At 33.7% G+C, this 17,101-nt stretch overlaps 1 protein-coding gene across 6 annotated transcripts in view; it reads right to left on the reverse strand.

Moving 5' to 3' along the window:
• Positions 1–735: 735 nt before the first annotated feature.
• CUNH14orf39 (chromosome unknown C14orf39 homolog) overlaps positions 736–17,101 on the reverse strand; it is a 52,621-nt gene continuing 36,255 nt past the window's right edge. For 5 of the 6 annotated variants that reach the window (XM_040477315.1, XM_040477310.1, XM_040477313.1 and 2 more), the window contains 5 exons: positions 15,814–15,992; positions 14,004–14,139; positions 8,220–8,277; positions 3,066–3,125; positions 736–1,848 (listed from right to left, as the gene is read on the reverse strand). In XM_040477315.1, the coding sequence (XP_040333249.1) occupies positions 1,649–1,848; positions 3,066–3,125; positions 8,220–8,277; positions 14,004–14,139; positions 15,814–15,992 (633 nt within the window). In that variant the 3' untranslated portion in view covers positions 736–1,648. The remainder of the gene's footprint in view (positions 1,849–3,065; positions 3,126–8,219; positions 8,278–14,003; positions 14,140–15,813; positions 15,993–17,101) is intronic. The other variant, XM_040477314.1, reaches the window with a different exon arrangement.

Consider the following 17,101-nt stretch of genomic DNA (forward strand, 5'->3'; position numbering starts at 1 on the left):
GGAGGGAGGGGAGGGTGGGTGATGGGTATTGAGGAGGGCACCTTTTGGGATGAGCACTGGGTGTTGTATGGAAACCAATTTGACAATAAATTTCATATATTGAAAAAAAAAAGAAAAAATATAAATAAATATCAAAACCTTTAAAAAAATAAATGTACCACTGACCTATTATCATACTTTAAATAAATAAATAAATAAATAAATAAATAAATAAATAAATAAATAAATAAATAAATTTTAAAAACACACAGTCCAAAGTTTTCTTAAATTCTTTCTGTAATTAGCTAAATCATTTCTCTGACTTCTAAAAGTCTTTGGGAAAGCTTAATTTCATACAATTGTCATGTGTTGTGGACACCCTCAAGAAACAAGAGAGACTCTCACTCCAAATATGCTTTGTATATTGAGACTGATGATATCACACACACCCCAGTAGGGTATGAAAAGGTTTATTACGCACATAATGACGTTTTCTGGAGAAAGCAGGCCAGGCCTATCTAGTTCTCTGAAAATGGCTTCAGAGATCAGAGACATCAGAGAGATCAGACACTGACTGTGGGTTTTTAAGGTGGTGTGGGATGGGGCCAAAACAAGAGTTCCTATACATGGTTTGAACTTCCCACTAGTGCCAAAGGTGGGAACCTGGGCTTTCTTACCAGATTGATCAGATATGGGGCAGAAGGGGAAGAAAGTGCGGTGAAGCTTAAAGCTTGTGAGCATTCACACACCAAAATATGGAGTCAGACTTTTTATTACTCAATAACTCTATATAACTAATTTACAAAATACAAAGACATTGAACGTTATGCTTATATAATTTCATCAAATTTTAAATATCTTCATTTATCTATATAATTGACAAGCAAATACTGCATATAAAACATAAAGGTGAGTTTTTTTGTTAGAGACAGAAAACAAAATTTTAAATGTTTTTCAAAAAAGTTTAAGCAAAAAATATAACAGTATCATCATTAATACAACAATCTAATTCTCAGAAATTACTCTAGCCCTTCACATTAATTTCTTTCCATTAAAGATATTAGAATAACTGATAAAATTAGAATTTTATTATTTGTTGTATTCAAAAAAATAACAGATTTAATTCACTATCAATAAAATAAATTATGTGAAATTATCACTGATGTGCCACACTTTTTTTTGAAGTACCACCACTCTTTATAGTGAAGCACAGTAATTTTAAGAGCATTTTTTAGTAGCTAAGGTACAAAGTATACCTCATCATTAATTCTGCATAGTTACTGCCATCTTCTGATGGCCTGAAGTTTTCATTCTTATCAAAGCACCTAAATTACTACAAGAATGAAACTTAGGTTCTGGGGAGAAGCAGGTTTAATATTTATAGTAAATATTAATGGAAAAGTATCAAATTCTATTAATTCTGCCTAAATATGGCTTGCAAAATCAAAACCAAAATAATGATAGCAAATGCTGCAAATAAAATAAAATTAGATGACATAGGCTTAATTTCCATCAATATTTAAATATATAATCAAATAATGTAACTATGCTAACCTATTATTGCTTTAGCCAACAAAATAAAGTAGTCTTCATTTTTAAAGTAATAATGTAAATTTATGCCCTAGATAGTTACAGAGCAGTTAAATAATTCAAGAAATTAGTAATTAGTTCAAAAAAAGGTAAATTGCGTTGTATTTTGTGAGGAAGATGAAAAACCTTTTACAGAAGAAGGTGTTGAGTTTTGATCCTGTTCAAATGAAAATGGAAAACTAAAATCATCTTTTCCAGTTCCAAATGTATGAGTTGAAGAGTCTGATGAAAAAGAAAATGTAAAGGCATCTTCTCCTTCTGGTTTCCCAAATAAGTTTCCTGAGGAAGGTAAATATTATAATATCATGCTATTCATGCTACATAATTTGCATAACCTACTAAGTTACAGTATGCTGCAAACAATGCGTAGGGTAACATCTTATTGCTTATTAAGCAGATACTTAACTATATTCCTCCTATGGGCAAAGAATTGTCCTTTGTACTATGAAAAAACAAATAGATTCAAACTTAAACCCTATTTTCGAGTAATTGGAACACAAGTATAAAAAGGGCCAGTATATATGGTAGAAAAAAGGGTAAAGCACCTCAAATGGAGAGAATACCACAGAGGCACAGAAACAGGCATGCATAAGAAGTATAAGGATAACAGAAATCAATTCAGCTCGTCAGGAGAACTAAGAAATAATAGTCATTAAAAGGGTATTAATGAAGATGAGCTTGGAAAGACTGCTGAATGTCCAACTACAGAATCTGGACTTTATTTGATATGTAAGAGGAAGCCATTAAAAGTTTTCAAGTGGAGCTATGACAGGATTTGAACTGCTTTATAAGGATTACTAAGGAAAGAATGTGTAGAAAGGTTGAAATAGTAGAGCATTTAGAAGTCAGAATAACAGGAAAGGGATGACGAAAGCTTGGTCTTACAGTCATAGCAAAGGGAATGGAGAAAGAAATGCTGGGTCTGAGAGATAACTGCAGGAGTCAAATTTACTCAACTATTATTGATGAGTTACTACAATGTATTGTTTGTAGTACCGAAGGAAATGGATAGAACAGTGAAATGGACAGAACAGTGAAAAAGCTTCTATAGTTTCAAAAGGAATTTTTGTATATGTGCTGCCGAAGCAAGCACTTCAAAAGGAATTTTTGAAATCAACTTTACGTAAATAATTTTAACGACTCTAAAAATTGCCCCTAAGGAAAAATATTGTTTCTCATTCATTATATTATGTAAGACGATAAAAATAAAAATATTTTAAATATCTTAATTAGAATTCTTAATTATTACTAAACAACATAAAATGCACAGTAATCTAAAACCTTATTTGAAGCAAGTCTTTTAAAGCACCTGTATTTCTTCCATAGAGAAACAATTCAATTAGTACATTAAGCAAAATAATTTATTTTGTGGCACTTTGAAGTTTCATATATCTTTAAACATCTCAATTATTTCATTCTAAATAAAGGTGAACCAACCAGAAGTAGAAGAGATAGATGGAGGGATGGTTAGATAGACAGATGGACTGACTGATTACCATATACCTGAGTTCTTCCTCTCTCCATTTTTCCACTGACTTCAGTGTACATCCATAATACTAAAATAAAGGAAAGTAGCTCTAATATAGCTATAGATTCAGAAAGAACTAAAAGCTTAAATCTGCCTTTGAATAAATGAATTTGATGTTTACATTTAATTTCAGAAGAAAAGAAGTTCATATGAAGTCTTCATAAAACTCCCATGTTCATTATAAATAAAATAGTAGATTACTGTGCAAGGTGCTGTGGACAATTCAAAGGTGAGTAAAACAGAACCCCTGTCCTCAAAGACCTGTGATTAGGAGAGATTTTATATATATTCATAAATAATAACAGAGAGTAGAATATTCAAAAAGTAAATAAAAAAGAAACATTCAGAAAAGTGAAGGAGACATTTTTTTGGAATGAAAGGCTGAAGACAAAAGGATTTATGGAACTTGGTTTTTAACAGATAGTTAGAAAGAATTAGAAATTGAGGATTTCAGGAAGAAAAAAATGGGTAAGAAAGTACAGGCATATTTGGGATGCAGTGAATTCTTTAGTTTGGCCAAAAGCATACATTATTCTTATAAAAGAAAAGGCTTAAAAGGTATGTTGGAGCAAGGTTAGAAAAAAAGGAGCATAATTTGATACTCCATGGGGAGCCACTAAAGATATTAACTAGGGAAAATAATGTGATTTTATATGTAGAAAATCCTAGAGACTCTACCAAAAAACCTGTTAGATCTAATCAATGAATTCAGCAAAGTTGCAGGATACAAAATTAATACACAAAAATCAGTAACATTTCTATACGCTAACAATAATCTGAAAAAGAAATTTTAAAAAATAATCCTCTTTACAATAGAGTAATATTGCAAATATTGTACAGAATAAAATATTTAGGAATAAACTTAACCAAGAATGGTGAAAGATCTCTACTCTGAAAACTACAAGACACTGATGAAAGAAATTATAGAAGGTACAAATATACGGAAAAGTACCCTGTGTTCATATATTGGAAGAATTAATATTGTTAAAATATCAATACCACTGAAAGCCATCTATAGATTCAATGCAATCCCTACCAAGATTCCAATGGCATTTTTTATAGAATTAGAAAAAACCCTCCCCAAATTTATACACAACCACAAAAAACTCCCAAAAGCCAAACAATCCTGCAAAAGAAGAACAAAATGGGAGGCATTATACTTCCTGGTTTCAATTAAACTACAAAGCTAATATTAATCAAAACAATATGGCACTGGCACAAAAACAAGCAGATCAACAGAACAGGGCTTGCATATACAGTCAACTAATATTTGACAAGGGAGTTAAGGACAGAGAAAAGACAGTCTCTTCAATAAATAGTGCTGAGAAAATTGGGATACTAACATGTAAAAAGGATGAAACTAGATCCCTATACCACTCACAAAAATTAACGTGAAATGGATTAAAGACTTAAATGTAAGACCTAAAACCATGAATGTCCTAAAAGAAAACATAGGAACAAAGCTCCTTGCCACTGTCTTGACTTTTTGGGTATGATACTACAGCATAACCAATAAAATAAAAAACAGACAAGTGTAACTACATCAAATTAAAAAGCTTCTGCACAGCAAAAGAAACAACAAAGTGAAAGTTAAAAGACAACCTATGGAATAGGAAAAATATTTGCAAATCATGTATGTGATAAGGGGGATTAATATCCAAAATACATAAAGACCCCATACAAATCAGTAGCAAAAAAACAAAAAATCCAATTAAAAATAGGCAAATGACCTGGATAGACATTTTTCCAAAAGGCCAACAGGTACTATGGTGGCCAACAGGCATATGAAAGGATGCTCAACATCACAAGTCATTAGTGAAATGCAAATCGAAACCACAATGAGAATTCATCTCATACCTGTTAGAATGCTCATCATCAAAAAGACAAGAGATAACAAATGCTGGCAAGGACGTACAGAAAAGGGAACACTTGTACACCATTGGTAGGATTGTAAATTGATATAGCCACTATGGAAAACAGTATGGAGGATTCTTAAAAAGTTAAAAATAGAACAACCATATGACCCAGCAATTCTACTCTGGGAATATATCCAAAGGAAATGAAAACATTGACTCAAAAAGATTAGTGTACCTCCGTGTTCATAGCAGCATAATTTATAATAGCTAAGACATAGAAACAACTTAAGTGTCCATCAGCTAATGAATGGACAAAACAGTTGTGAGGTGTATATCTATCTATGTATAGATAGATAGATAGATAGATACACACACACACACACACACACACACACACACACACAATGGAATATTAAGCCATAAAAAAACAAGGACATCTTGCCATTTAAAACAACACTGATGGACCTTAAGGGCATTATACTAATTGAAGTAAGTCAGACAGAGAAAGACAAATGATGTATGATTTCACTTACATGTGGAACTGAAGGAAAGGGAAGGGAAACCCATAGAAAAAAAATTCAGATTTGTGATTACCAGAGGTGGGAGGAGGGGGAGGGGAATTTGGAGGAAGGTGGTCAAAAGATACAAACTTCCAGTTCTAAGATAAATAAGTACTATGGAAGTAACTAAAACATGATGACTATAGTTAACACTGCTGTATGATATATAGGAAAGATATTAAGAGAGTAAATCCTAAGAGTTCTCATCACAAAGAAAAATTTTTTTTGCTTTTTCTTTTTAAATTTTTTTTTTCAACGTTTATTTATTTTTGGGACAGAGAGAGACAGAGCATGAACGGGGGAGGGGCAGAGAGAGAGGGAGACACAGAATCGGAAACAGGCTCCAGGCTCTGAGCCGTCAGCCCAGAGCCCGACGCGGGGCTCGAACTCACGGACCGCGAGATCGTGACCTGGCTGAAGTCGGACGCTCAACCGACTGCGCCACCCAGGCGCCCCTCTTTTTATTATATCTATATGGGATGCTGGATACTCACTAAACTTATTACAGTAATAATTTTAAAACGTCTGTAAGTCAAACCATTATGCAGTACATCTTAAATTTGTACAGTGATGTATGTCAATTATATTAACAAACTGGGGGAAAAAAAGACTAAAAACATAAGGTCCTAAAGTTTAGGAAAAGTCAGGGAGGGAACACAGGAATTTGGTCATCACCTGTATTATAATATTTGAAAGTGCTGAAGTGAATGAGTGTCAAATGAATAAGAATGTCAAAGGAGAGAATATTAACATTCTAATTTTATTAAATAAGGTTTAATTAAAAGAATGTCTACAATTGGTATATTCATTCTGGTCTCATAGCATTAAATGTCATTTATGACAATTTCAAAATTTATGTCTTCACCTTGCTGAATTCCAAATTCATATATACAATTTCTTACTTTACTTTTACTTAGCTATCTAACAGAGGCTTTTCAGTTGATAACACTTCCAAAACTAAACTCCCAGCTCCTGTTGGTCTCTAACATATGGCCTTCCATATTTCAGTAAGTGGCAGTTCCATTCTTGATGTCATCAAAATCTTCTTTGTATCATCCTTATTTCTATCTCTTAATCCTTACGTCCTGTCCATTAGCAAATCCTTACAACTCTACCTTCAGAAAGCTTAATGACCAAATCCAACCTCTTCTCACCACTTCCACTACCACTATCCTTGCCACCATTAATTTTCACCTGTAGTATTTTAATTACTTCCTAATAAATCTCCCTGGTTTCACCCTTGTTTCCATATAGTCCATTCTCCATACAGTAGCCAAATAATGCTCTTAAAACCTATTAAATCATTTCAGTCCTTTGCTCAAAACTTTCCAATAAACTGCTCATCTCATTAGGAAAAAAACCCAAAGTCCTTAATTGTCTTAGGGCCCCATATGGTTTGCTCTCCCTCCAACCTCTCTAATTTCCTACCAGTTTCTCACGCCTTATTTGATTCCAATCATACCAATTTACCCACTATTCAACACACATGCTGAGTATGCTCTCATCTCAAGACCTTTGCACCCTCTGCCTAGAACACTTAACCACATAGCTTGTACCTGGCACCTCCTTCAGGTTTTTGCTCAATGGCTGCCTTTTAGTGATGCCTTCCCTGACTCCCTTGTAACAGAGTAACCAACCGCCCAATCCAAATACTCCCTATTTCCCTTATTCCGTTTACTTTTCTTCATAATGCTGATCATCCACAGTAAGTAAAAAGCAAACATCAAGCCTGCATTGATCCAAGCCCACCTGGAAGAATGACCTTGAAGTTGGAATTCTCATAGGTCTATTTTCTTAAAAAATATGGAATTAAAGTAAATGCTGTGTCTTCCTTGTTTAGTGTGAGACTGCACCTGAATTAGGTGAGCTGTGAGTTAGGATGCAGTCCTTGGACCTTATGACTAGAATGATATTAAAAGACTGGTGGGAAACTGAGGTTGCAGATTTTCTGTTATGCACCACGCCTTTTGTCCATAGTAGCTTTACATGTCTTGTGTGAGTGATGTGGCAAATGAAACCTTATTATTTGGGTAGCTGGTGGGCCTCTTAATGAGATAAAGACACTGTACATGCTGTTATTTCCTATCCTGTATCTTTCTATAAAGCTAAGTAAATCTAAGATTAAAAGTTGTAACGTGTGAGTCTACCAATATCTACTGTTGTTTAGTGCACTACCTGACATATAATCGTTTGTCTACTTTCAGTTTCTCCCACTAGAACAAAAACCCTATGAGAACTTTGCATTCTTGTCCACTATCCTATCATCAGAGCCAAAGCAGTACTGCATATGAAATATACTATATGTATACACATATATGTTTATATTTATATGTTGAATGAATCCATTAATCATAGGATAAAAGAAGAAAGAAGATCCAATAAAAAGTAAGCACCAGAGAGAGAGGATGAAACCCAAAAACTTCAGAAGGATGAGAAGAGTCAACTATATCACATGCTGCAAAGATACTGAGTATGATAATAAATACAAAATACCCATAATGTTTGATAATTGTTAACTCACCAGTAATATTAGAGAATTTGGTAGAGTAGTGACAGAAGATGCTAAATTACTACAAAAAATGATTAGTGAGTGATGCAGAAGTAATAGAATTTTAAAAGAATAAGCTGAGAAAAATCAGAGACAAACTAAATACAAAGTGGAGAAAGTAACATGTTTCTATATGTAGCAAACTTCAAATCACTTACCAATTTCTTGTTGTGATGAAAGAGGATTTAAATTTCCCGCAGAATAATGTTCATTAAACTGAAAAATAATTTCCATTCAATATTACTCATGAAGTCAGTAGAACAGCAAATATGACATTTGTATTTGAATATAAACCCTAATTTTTCTAATAAGCATAATTAGAGTAGACAAAAATGGCAACATTCTTTTTTTTTAATGGCAACATTCTATATAGTGTACTACTGTACTTTTTTTTGTTTTTTTTTTTAATTTTTTTTAACGTTTATTTATTTTTGAGACAGAGACAGAGCATGAACGGGGGAGGGGCAGATAGAGAGGGAGACACAGAATCGGAAGCAGGCTCCAGGCTCTGAGCCATCAGCCCAGAGCCCGACGCGGGGCTCGAACTCACGGACCGCGAGATCATGACCTGAGCTGAAGTCGGACGCTTAACCAACTGACCCACCCAGGTGCCCCGATACTACTGTACTTTAAAAAAGAAATCTATCTTTAAAACCTATCATTTAGCCTAAAAGAAGGCTTATTGATTTCATTCTGGCAATGGATAAAATCTTAAAAGGTGTATATATTGTGCTAAAAATAGTTCCTACTTTGGAATATTAATATAACCTAAAATTTTTTTAATGTTTTTTTTTTTTTTTGAGAGAGAGAGACAGAGTGTGAGTGGGAGAGGGACAGAGAGAGGGAGACACAGAATCTGAAGCAGGCTCCAGGCTCTGAGCTGTCAGCACAGAGCCCAATGTGGGGGGTCAAACCCACGAACTGTGAGATCATGACCTCAGCTGAAGTCAGATGTTTAACCAACTGAGCCACCCAGGCGCCCTTATATAACCTAAAATTCTAATTTTTGCTTTACTCTGAAGGCCTTTTACAAATCAGGTTCTTGGTATTGTTTTCTTGCCTATAAAAGTAATAGGAAATATGAGGAAATAGGAAATAGGAAATATGAGGATAATAGGAAATATCAAGTTTTGCTGCCAAAAGAGTCTGTTTTCTCTGTAAAAGTTTTTTTTTTTAAATGGGATCATGACATAGATATGACAACATAGTTTTCTGACCCATTTTTTTCTCTTAATGTTGCATTATGAGCATTTTCCCATGTCATTCTTCTTCCAAAACCAGATTCTTTTCATGGCATTTTAATATTCTTCTATATGGACATACCATACAGTTTTTTTTAAGTTTTTACTTAAATTCTAGTTAGTTAACATACAGTATAATATAAATTTCAGGTGTACAATTTAGTGATTCAACACTTACATACAACACCTGGTGCTCATCACCCTGCATAATCCCCATCACCTATTTGACTCATCCCCCCATCCATCTCTCCTGTGGTAACTAACAGTTTGTTCTCTATAGTTAAGCGACTGTTTCTTGGTTTGCAATCATTCTTTCAATTTAGACATTTAGGTTACCTCTGTTTTTTTTTTTTTCTAATACAAATTACACTTGAATAAATACTGTTATGCACAGATTTATATTTTTTGACAATAAGGAAAACTGTTTTTCCTGGAGATTTTATAAGTCACTTGAATTATTTTTCCATGATTTATTCACCTAAAGAACTTGTATATATCTTATTAATCTCTATAAGCTCTTCATATATGAAAGATATTAATCTCTTCTACTATTATTGCAAATATTGCATATCACATTATCATTTTGCCTTAAAAAATTTTTTTAACAGGGGCACATGGGTGGCTCAGTTGGTTGAGTATCCGACTCCTGATTTCAACTCAGCTCATGATCCCAGGATTGGGGGATCAAGCCCCACATTGGGCTCAGCACTGAGTGTGGAGCCTCCTTAAGCTTCTCTCTCTCTCTCTCTCTCTCTCTCTCTCTCTCTCCATCCCTCTCCCCCATGCTTCCTCTCTCTTAAAAATAAAAAGAAATTAAAATATAACAATTTTATATGGAACCAAACCCTTCTATTTTCTTTTGGCTCATCTTCCACTGTTTTAATGCTCAGAGAATCCTTCCTCTTCTTAAGATCTGATGAATATTTAAAGTTCCAAGACTTTTAGCCCATACCACTGATCAATTTATCAATCCTTGTACCATTACCACACTTTGCTTGCTCTAGGTTTCCCTTCACCAGACTTATTTTCCACAATATTATCTTATTATTAATGTCTGTAAATCTATAATACTATTTCATTCATAAAATGTATAAATTGTCTTATCTTTTTATCAGTCTAATGATGACTTTATAAACTCTCAATTTTTTTTCAAGGAACCAACCAATTGGCTTTGTCAATTTTCTCTATTGCTTGTTTTCTATTTCATTAATGTCTCTTATCCCCCTTATTTTGCCATTCTATTTACTTTGGGCTTATTTTGTTCTTCCTTTTCTAGATTTTCAAGGTGAAAACTTACATCACTGATTTTAGACCTTTCTTCTTTTCCATTAATTGAATTATTTAAATATAAACTAAATTAGTTAAAGCTATGGTTTTGTTCTGGTTTGGGCAACATCCTACAATTTTGATACACCGAATTTTTCATAATCATTTCAAAATCTTTTCTAATTTCTCTCATGATTTCTTCTTTGGCCTACGACCTAATTATTCAGGTTTTTCCTTCTACCTTATTATTGATTTCTAATTTAATTATATTGTGAGCAGACAATGTACTCTGTATGATTTCAATCCTTTTAAATTATTAAGACTCATTTTATGGTTCAGAATATGGTCTTGGTGAATGTACCATTAGCACTTGAAAAGAATATAGAGGCACACCTCAGAAATATTATGAGTTTAGTTCCAGACCATCACAAAAATGTATCACAATAAAGCAAGCCAAAAGAATTTTTTGGTTTCCCAATGCATATAAAAGTTGTGTTTACACTATACTGTAATCTAGTAAGTGTGCAATAACATTATGTCTAAAAAATGCACATAAATTTTAAAATACCATACTTTATTGCTAAAAAAAATGCTAACCTTCATCTGAGCTTTCAGTGAGTTATAATTACTGATCATAGACCACCATAACAAATAGTAATGAAAAAGTTTGAAATATTGTCAGAATTATCAAAATGTGACACAGAGAAAAAAGTGAGCAAATGCTGTTGGAAAAATGATGCTAGCAGATTTGCCTGACACAGGGTTACCACAAACCTTTACAGGAAAGCAGTATCTGCAAAGTACAATAAAACAAGGTATGCCTGCATAAGCTGCAGTTGCTGGATGTGTTGTTCTATAAATGTCAGGTCAAGAGGGTTGATGGTGTTGTTCAGATTTTATAGATCTTTATTGATTATGTTGTCTAATTCAATCAATTGCTTAGAGGGGGTTTTTTATTAAAAATCGCCAACTACTTTTATGTTTTTTTCTATTTCTCCATTTAATTAAGTCAATTTTGTTTCTTAATATTTTTTATAGTTAATATACAATGTTATATTAGTTTTGGGTGTACAACTTAGTGAATTGACAAGTTTATACATTATGCTATGTTCATCACATGTACAGCTATCATCTGTCCCATGACATTGCTATTACAGTAACATTGACTTCCTTATGCTCTGCTTTTGTTTCTGTATTTTGAAGTTGTCATTAGGCACATACACATTTGTCATTGTTGTATCTTCCTAGAGAACTGGCCCTTTTGTCCTTAAGAAATGCCCTTCATGATCTCTAGCAATATTCTCTGTCTTGAAGATTATCTAAAATGATGTAAGTATAGCCATTGTGACCTTCTCTCACTTAGTTTTTATGATATATCTTTTTCCATTCATTTACTTTCAACCAGTTTTTATCTTTATATTTAAAGTATATTTCCATTACCTATTTATCTCTAATTAAGAGTCTATTTTCTGGTTTCCCTCTCTTTTTTTCCTCTATGTTCATCTGTGGTTTTTTTTTTAACGTTTATTCATTTTTGAGAGAGCGTGAGCATGGGAGGACCAGAGAGAGAGAGGAAGACAGAATCCGAAGCAGCCTCCAGGCTCTGAGCTGTCAGCACAGAGCCCGACGCAGGGCTCGAACCCACGGACCAGACTGCAAGATCATGACCTGAACCGAAGTTGGACACCCAACAGACTAAGCCACCCAGGCTCCTCTGTTCATTTGTTTTGTTTCTTAAATTCCACATATGAGTGAAATCATATGGTATTTGTGTTTCTCTGACTGACTTATTTCACTTAGTATGATATGCTCTAGCTCCATTCAGTCATTACAAATGGCAAGATTTTATTCTTTCTGATGACTAATACTCGTGTGTGTGTGTGTGTGTGTGTGTGTGTGTGTGTGTGTGTACACACACCACATCCTCTTTACCCATTCATCAATCGATGGACATTTGGGGTTCCTTCCATAATTTGGCTATTTTGTTTTATTTTTTTTAGTTTTCAAAAAATGTTTATTTATTTTAAGAGAGAGAGAGAGAGAGAGAGGGCACACTCACACACAAGCAAAGGAGGTGCACAGAAAGAGGGAGAAAGAATCCCAAGCAGGTTCTACACTGCCAACGCAGAGCCCATTGTGGGGCTTTGTCCCACAAACCAATAGATCACAACCTAAGCTGAAATCAAGAGTCAGATGCTTAACCAACTGAGCCACCCAGGCACCCCAATTTGGCTATTGTTGATAATGCTGCTATAACATCAGGGTGCATGTATCCCTTCAAATCAGAATTAAAAATCATGGAATTTTAAATATTCATTAGATCTTAACAAGAGGAAGGATTCTCTGAGCATTAAAACAGTAGAAGATGAGCCAAAATAAAATAGGAAAATTCCTGGATGTAGGGCAGTTCTATTTTTTAAAAAAGAGAGAGCAAGCAGGGGAGGGAAAGACAGAGGGAGACAGAGGATCCAAAGCAAGCTCCATGCTGACAGCAGAGAGCCTGATGCGGGGCTCGAACTCACGAACCGTGAGATCATGACCTAAGCCGAAGTCAGACACTTAACTGACTTAACTACTCAGGCACCCCAGGGCAGTTCTACTTTTAACTTTCTGAGGAAACTTCATACAGTTTTCCACAGTGGAAAATAGTCAACTAGTGTCGCATCAGAGTGTAGTCTTAACCACTACACTGTGCTGTCTCTACTGATCAAATAAAGTACATCTTAATTTTCAGTTTCAATTGCCAAATTCAGAAATAAGCACTTTACTATCCTATCACTGAATAGTAGAATCACTATCACTATTAGAAGAAAATTACGTCTTCTAAAAAATTAACTGATGATGTTACTATGTACACATATGTAGATAAAAATACCAACTAATAACCTGGAGAATTTTTCACACTGAGAATATGTGAAGTTTGGTTAGTAGACACATGAACTATAAAGCCAAATTTATTTTAAAGTGCCTTTAACTGCAATGTAAATCAACCCTATACTGAGATTCTTTTTTTTATAAATAGATATCAACTGAAGGTACCTGAAATTGAAAACAAAAACATAATGGGAAAACTGTGCTATTCTACCAATACTCAGAATCTTCTAAAAAATTGCCTGTGCTTCGTATTCTGCCCCAAGACAGTTTGACAGTAAAGAATTAAAATTACTTGAAGTTATAGTGTACAGTTTTTTATTTTTCTTATTTTCATCTTTTAATGTTTTACTTATTTTTATGAGAGAGAGTGCAAGCAGGGAAGGGCAGAGAGAGAGGGGGACAGAGGATCCGAAGTGGGATCTGTGCTGACAGCAGAGCCTGATGCAGAGCTTAAACTGACGAGCCATGAGATCATAACCTGAGCAAAAGTTGGATGCTTAACCGACTGAGCCACCTCCAGTGCAATTTTTTAGAAATAAAACTTTAGCTTCCACCTATTACCTGATCTGATGAGATTTCTGAATCAAATGTAGAATCAAATAGATTCAATCCAGGAGATCTAGAAGTATAATTCATAAGAAAAGAAAATCCAGGGGATTCCTTTTGTGTTTGACCTTCAGGCATTATATTTCTATTTCTGTTACAGAGAAATAAGAAATAATAAAAATGTTAAAAAATATATTACTAAATATGCAGACTGGTAAACACCATAAGAAATACCATAGAAGTAAGAATTAGCACAGTAGGGAAAGGGAAGGAATAGTTATTGAGGTGACAAACCTCTTGAGAAAAAGATAGTTTGAAGTGAAAAATGTTAAATAAAGTAGAACAATCAAGTATGGGATGATGATAACAATGAAGTTCAACTGAGAATAAACCCTAAACTGCGTTCAGGGTCTATTCTAGGTATTTCCATTGGCATTAACTTACGTATTCCTCACAGTATCTCTATGAAATAGATATTACCACCTCCATTTTACAGAAGAAAATTTTGAAGCATAGAAAGGTTAAATGACTTTCTCCAAGAAATGTAAATGCCAACTTAAATTCAGCAATCCAGATTCAAAGTCCAAGCTTTTAACTTTGAGGCTATACTGTCCCCAACACACTGAAAGCCAATTACAAGATTTTAGTCTTAATGAGAAGTCAGTCATTACATACTGTTGCATAAGGAAGTTAAACTAGAAAATGATTTGGGAAAAATAATTAGAGAAGACAGTATACAACACAGTGGTCAAATGCATGAATTCTGGAGGCAGAAATGCCTGGGTTTGAATCACAACTCTATCACTAATGAGTTGTATCACCTGTGATTCTGTTTCCTCTTCCTCTAAGCATAATAGTGTATTTACATCTCATAAAGTTTATAAAATGTTTAGACACAGTTAATGCTATTGTTAAATATAATAGATATCTGAAGATACTTCCATAACTGTCTCCATGACCATCAATGAATCACTTAACTTTACAGATTAGTTTTCTCATCCATAAACAGAGGTTTTAGTATATGGCTGCCATTCTTTTTACAGTTCTCAGATTTGATGATGAGTTCTAGTTTGAACATACTGTGAGTCAACAGCATGACTTTCACATATAAAACGTTTATTAACAATTCAAACTTCAGAAGTAGAAAATGGGTGAGAGATTCCTGAAGTGAAATTTGTTTGACCTATGTTTTTAAAATATCTTAAGATAAAAAAAAAAAGAATCTTAAGGTTTGTAGTTTTAAAAGGGATTAAACTACACAAAAAGGTTAAATGCAGCACTATTCTCTTGGCTGCAAGCTACAAATCTGTGGTTTCCAAAGTTAAACAATCATGTTAGAGATATTTCTGCCTACCTAGGTTACTTGACAGATGGCAATTCTTGCTTTAGACAACATAAAGGAAAATTACAGCTGGAATATTATTCAGTGATGTCCACAAGCTATACCGTACGTGACAGTTGCTTTTTAGCTTGACATTTAACATTTTTCCATACAGTTTTTATCCTTTGGAAAAATCTAAAATCTATATACTATTGCACTGGGTAAGTACTCAGAATCTATGCCATCTTCATCTAAGTGTTGTAGGAAAAATGGGGAAGAGGTTCTATGGAACAAGAATGGCAGAATGCTAATAATTATTTGAACAGGATAATAGGTACATGGAGGTTCGTTATGCTAGTCTCTCCTTTATGTATTTGAAATATTCCATATAAAAACCTTTTTAAAGTTATAGGTACTAGACATTTTACTATTCCCATCAATTATTTACATAACATTGGCCCAGTATATAGATTCTTTAATTATAATTATTGATTAAAATCCTACATTTCAAAAGAGGGGGTTTTAGGAAACAATGATTTCTCCAAAGGTTCAGGTGTTTTCACAGCTTCAGGAGTTCTTAAAAATAAAGGAATTTCAGGAGTTCGTGGAAAATTCTCAGTCCTTTCTTCTACTTCATCACTATTATCTTCTATTGGCTTCCCAAAACGTTCTGTGCATATAACCTACAAATTCAAAATAACAGAAAACTATAAAAATGAATGCTATTACATTAACAAACTCACATATATATAAAAGTGTATGAGGTAGAAAACACCATATTAATCTATTATGTTATCATTTCATAGACAAAAGAACTAAAATATTAATTGATGAAAGTGGTATCAAAATATAACTGCAAAATACGGAAAAATAACTATTTTTAATTTTCTAATTTTTCTTTTCTTCCCTGATCCACCTCCCCTAACTCTACCTGAAAACGGAAAAGATAACCAGAACATACTGAAACTGATGAAGAAAAATGGTTAGGAATGACTTTTTTAAATTTCCACATCATGCTCTGACTCAAGAATTGTATATGATAGCTCTTTAAAAGGAAAAAGTAATTTAATTCTAAGCAATCTTACTCTCATCAGTTATGTTCTTTATACTTTTTTGCCCTTATAAATTCATTATACTATTTTCTCTGCAAAGGTTGAGAAATTAAACAGAAATTGACTTTTGTAAGGTAGGAATATGATTTCTCAAATATGTTTGCTATATCAAATATCATTTCAGAAACAATTTGGGTCCTTCTACCAAAAAAATTAAAATGTGCTTTTTATCTGTGTTTCTTTTTTTTTTTATTTTTAATTTTTTTTTCAACGTTTATTTATTTTTTTTTGGGACAGAGAGAGACAGAGCATGAACGGGGGAGGGGCAGAGAGAGAGGGAGACACAGAATCGGAAACAGGCTCCAGGCTCTGAGCCATCAGCCCAGAGCCTGACGCGGGGCTCGAACTCATGGACCGCGAGACCGTGATCTGGCTGAAGTCGGACGCTTAACCGACTGCGCCACCCAGGTGCCCCTTTATCTGTGTTTCTTGAGCAGTACTCTACTATGTCATTTGCCTTGTTTTAACCCTTAGTACTTAGTAAAGTCAATATACATTGCCTACATCTATCATTAAAGTTGTCCACTATTAAATTTTGAAGAGATTTTTGTGATAACCACTGGTTTTGATTAGCAAATATTCAATTCTACCAAACAAAATTGTCTTCCTCAGTTGTAATTTAGTTGCAGTGTCAGTATATATATATATATATATATATATATATATATATATATATATAG

The sequence above is a fragment of the Herpailurus yagouaroundi genome, unplaced genomic scaffold (assembly GCF_014898765.1).
Source record: "Herpailurus yagouaroundi ecotype Mexico unplaced genomic scaffold, PumYag 141, whole genome shotgun sequence".
Classification (NCBI taxonomy): domain Eukaryota; kingdom Metazoa; phylum Chordata; class Mammalia; order Carnivora; family Felidae; genus Herpailurus; species Herpailurus yagouaroundi.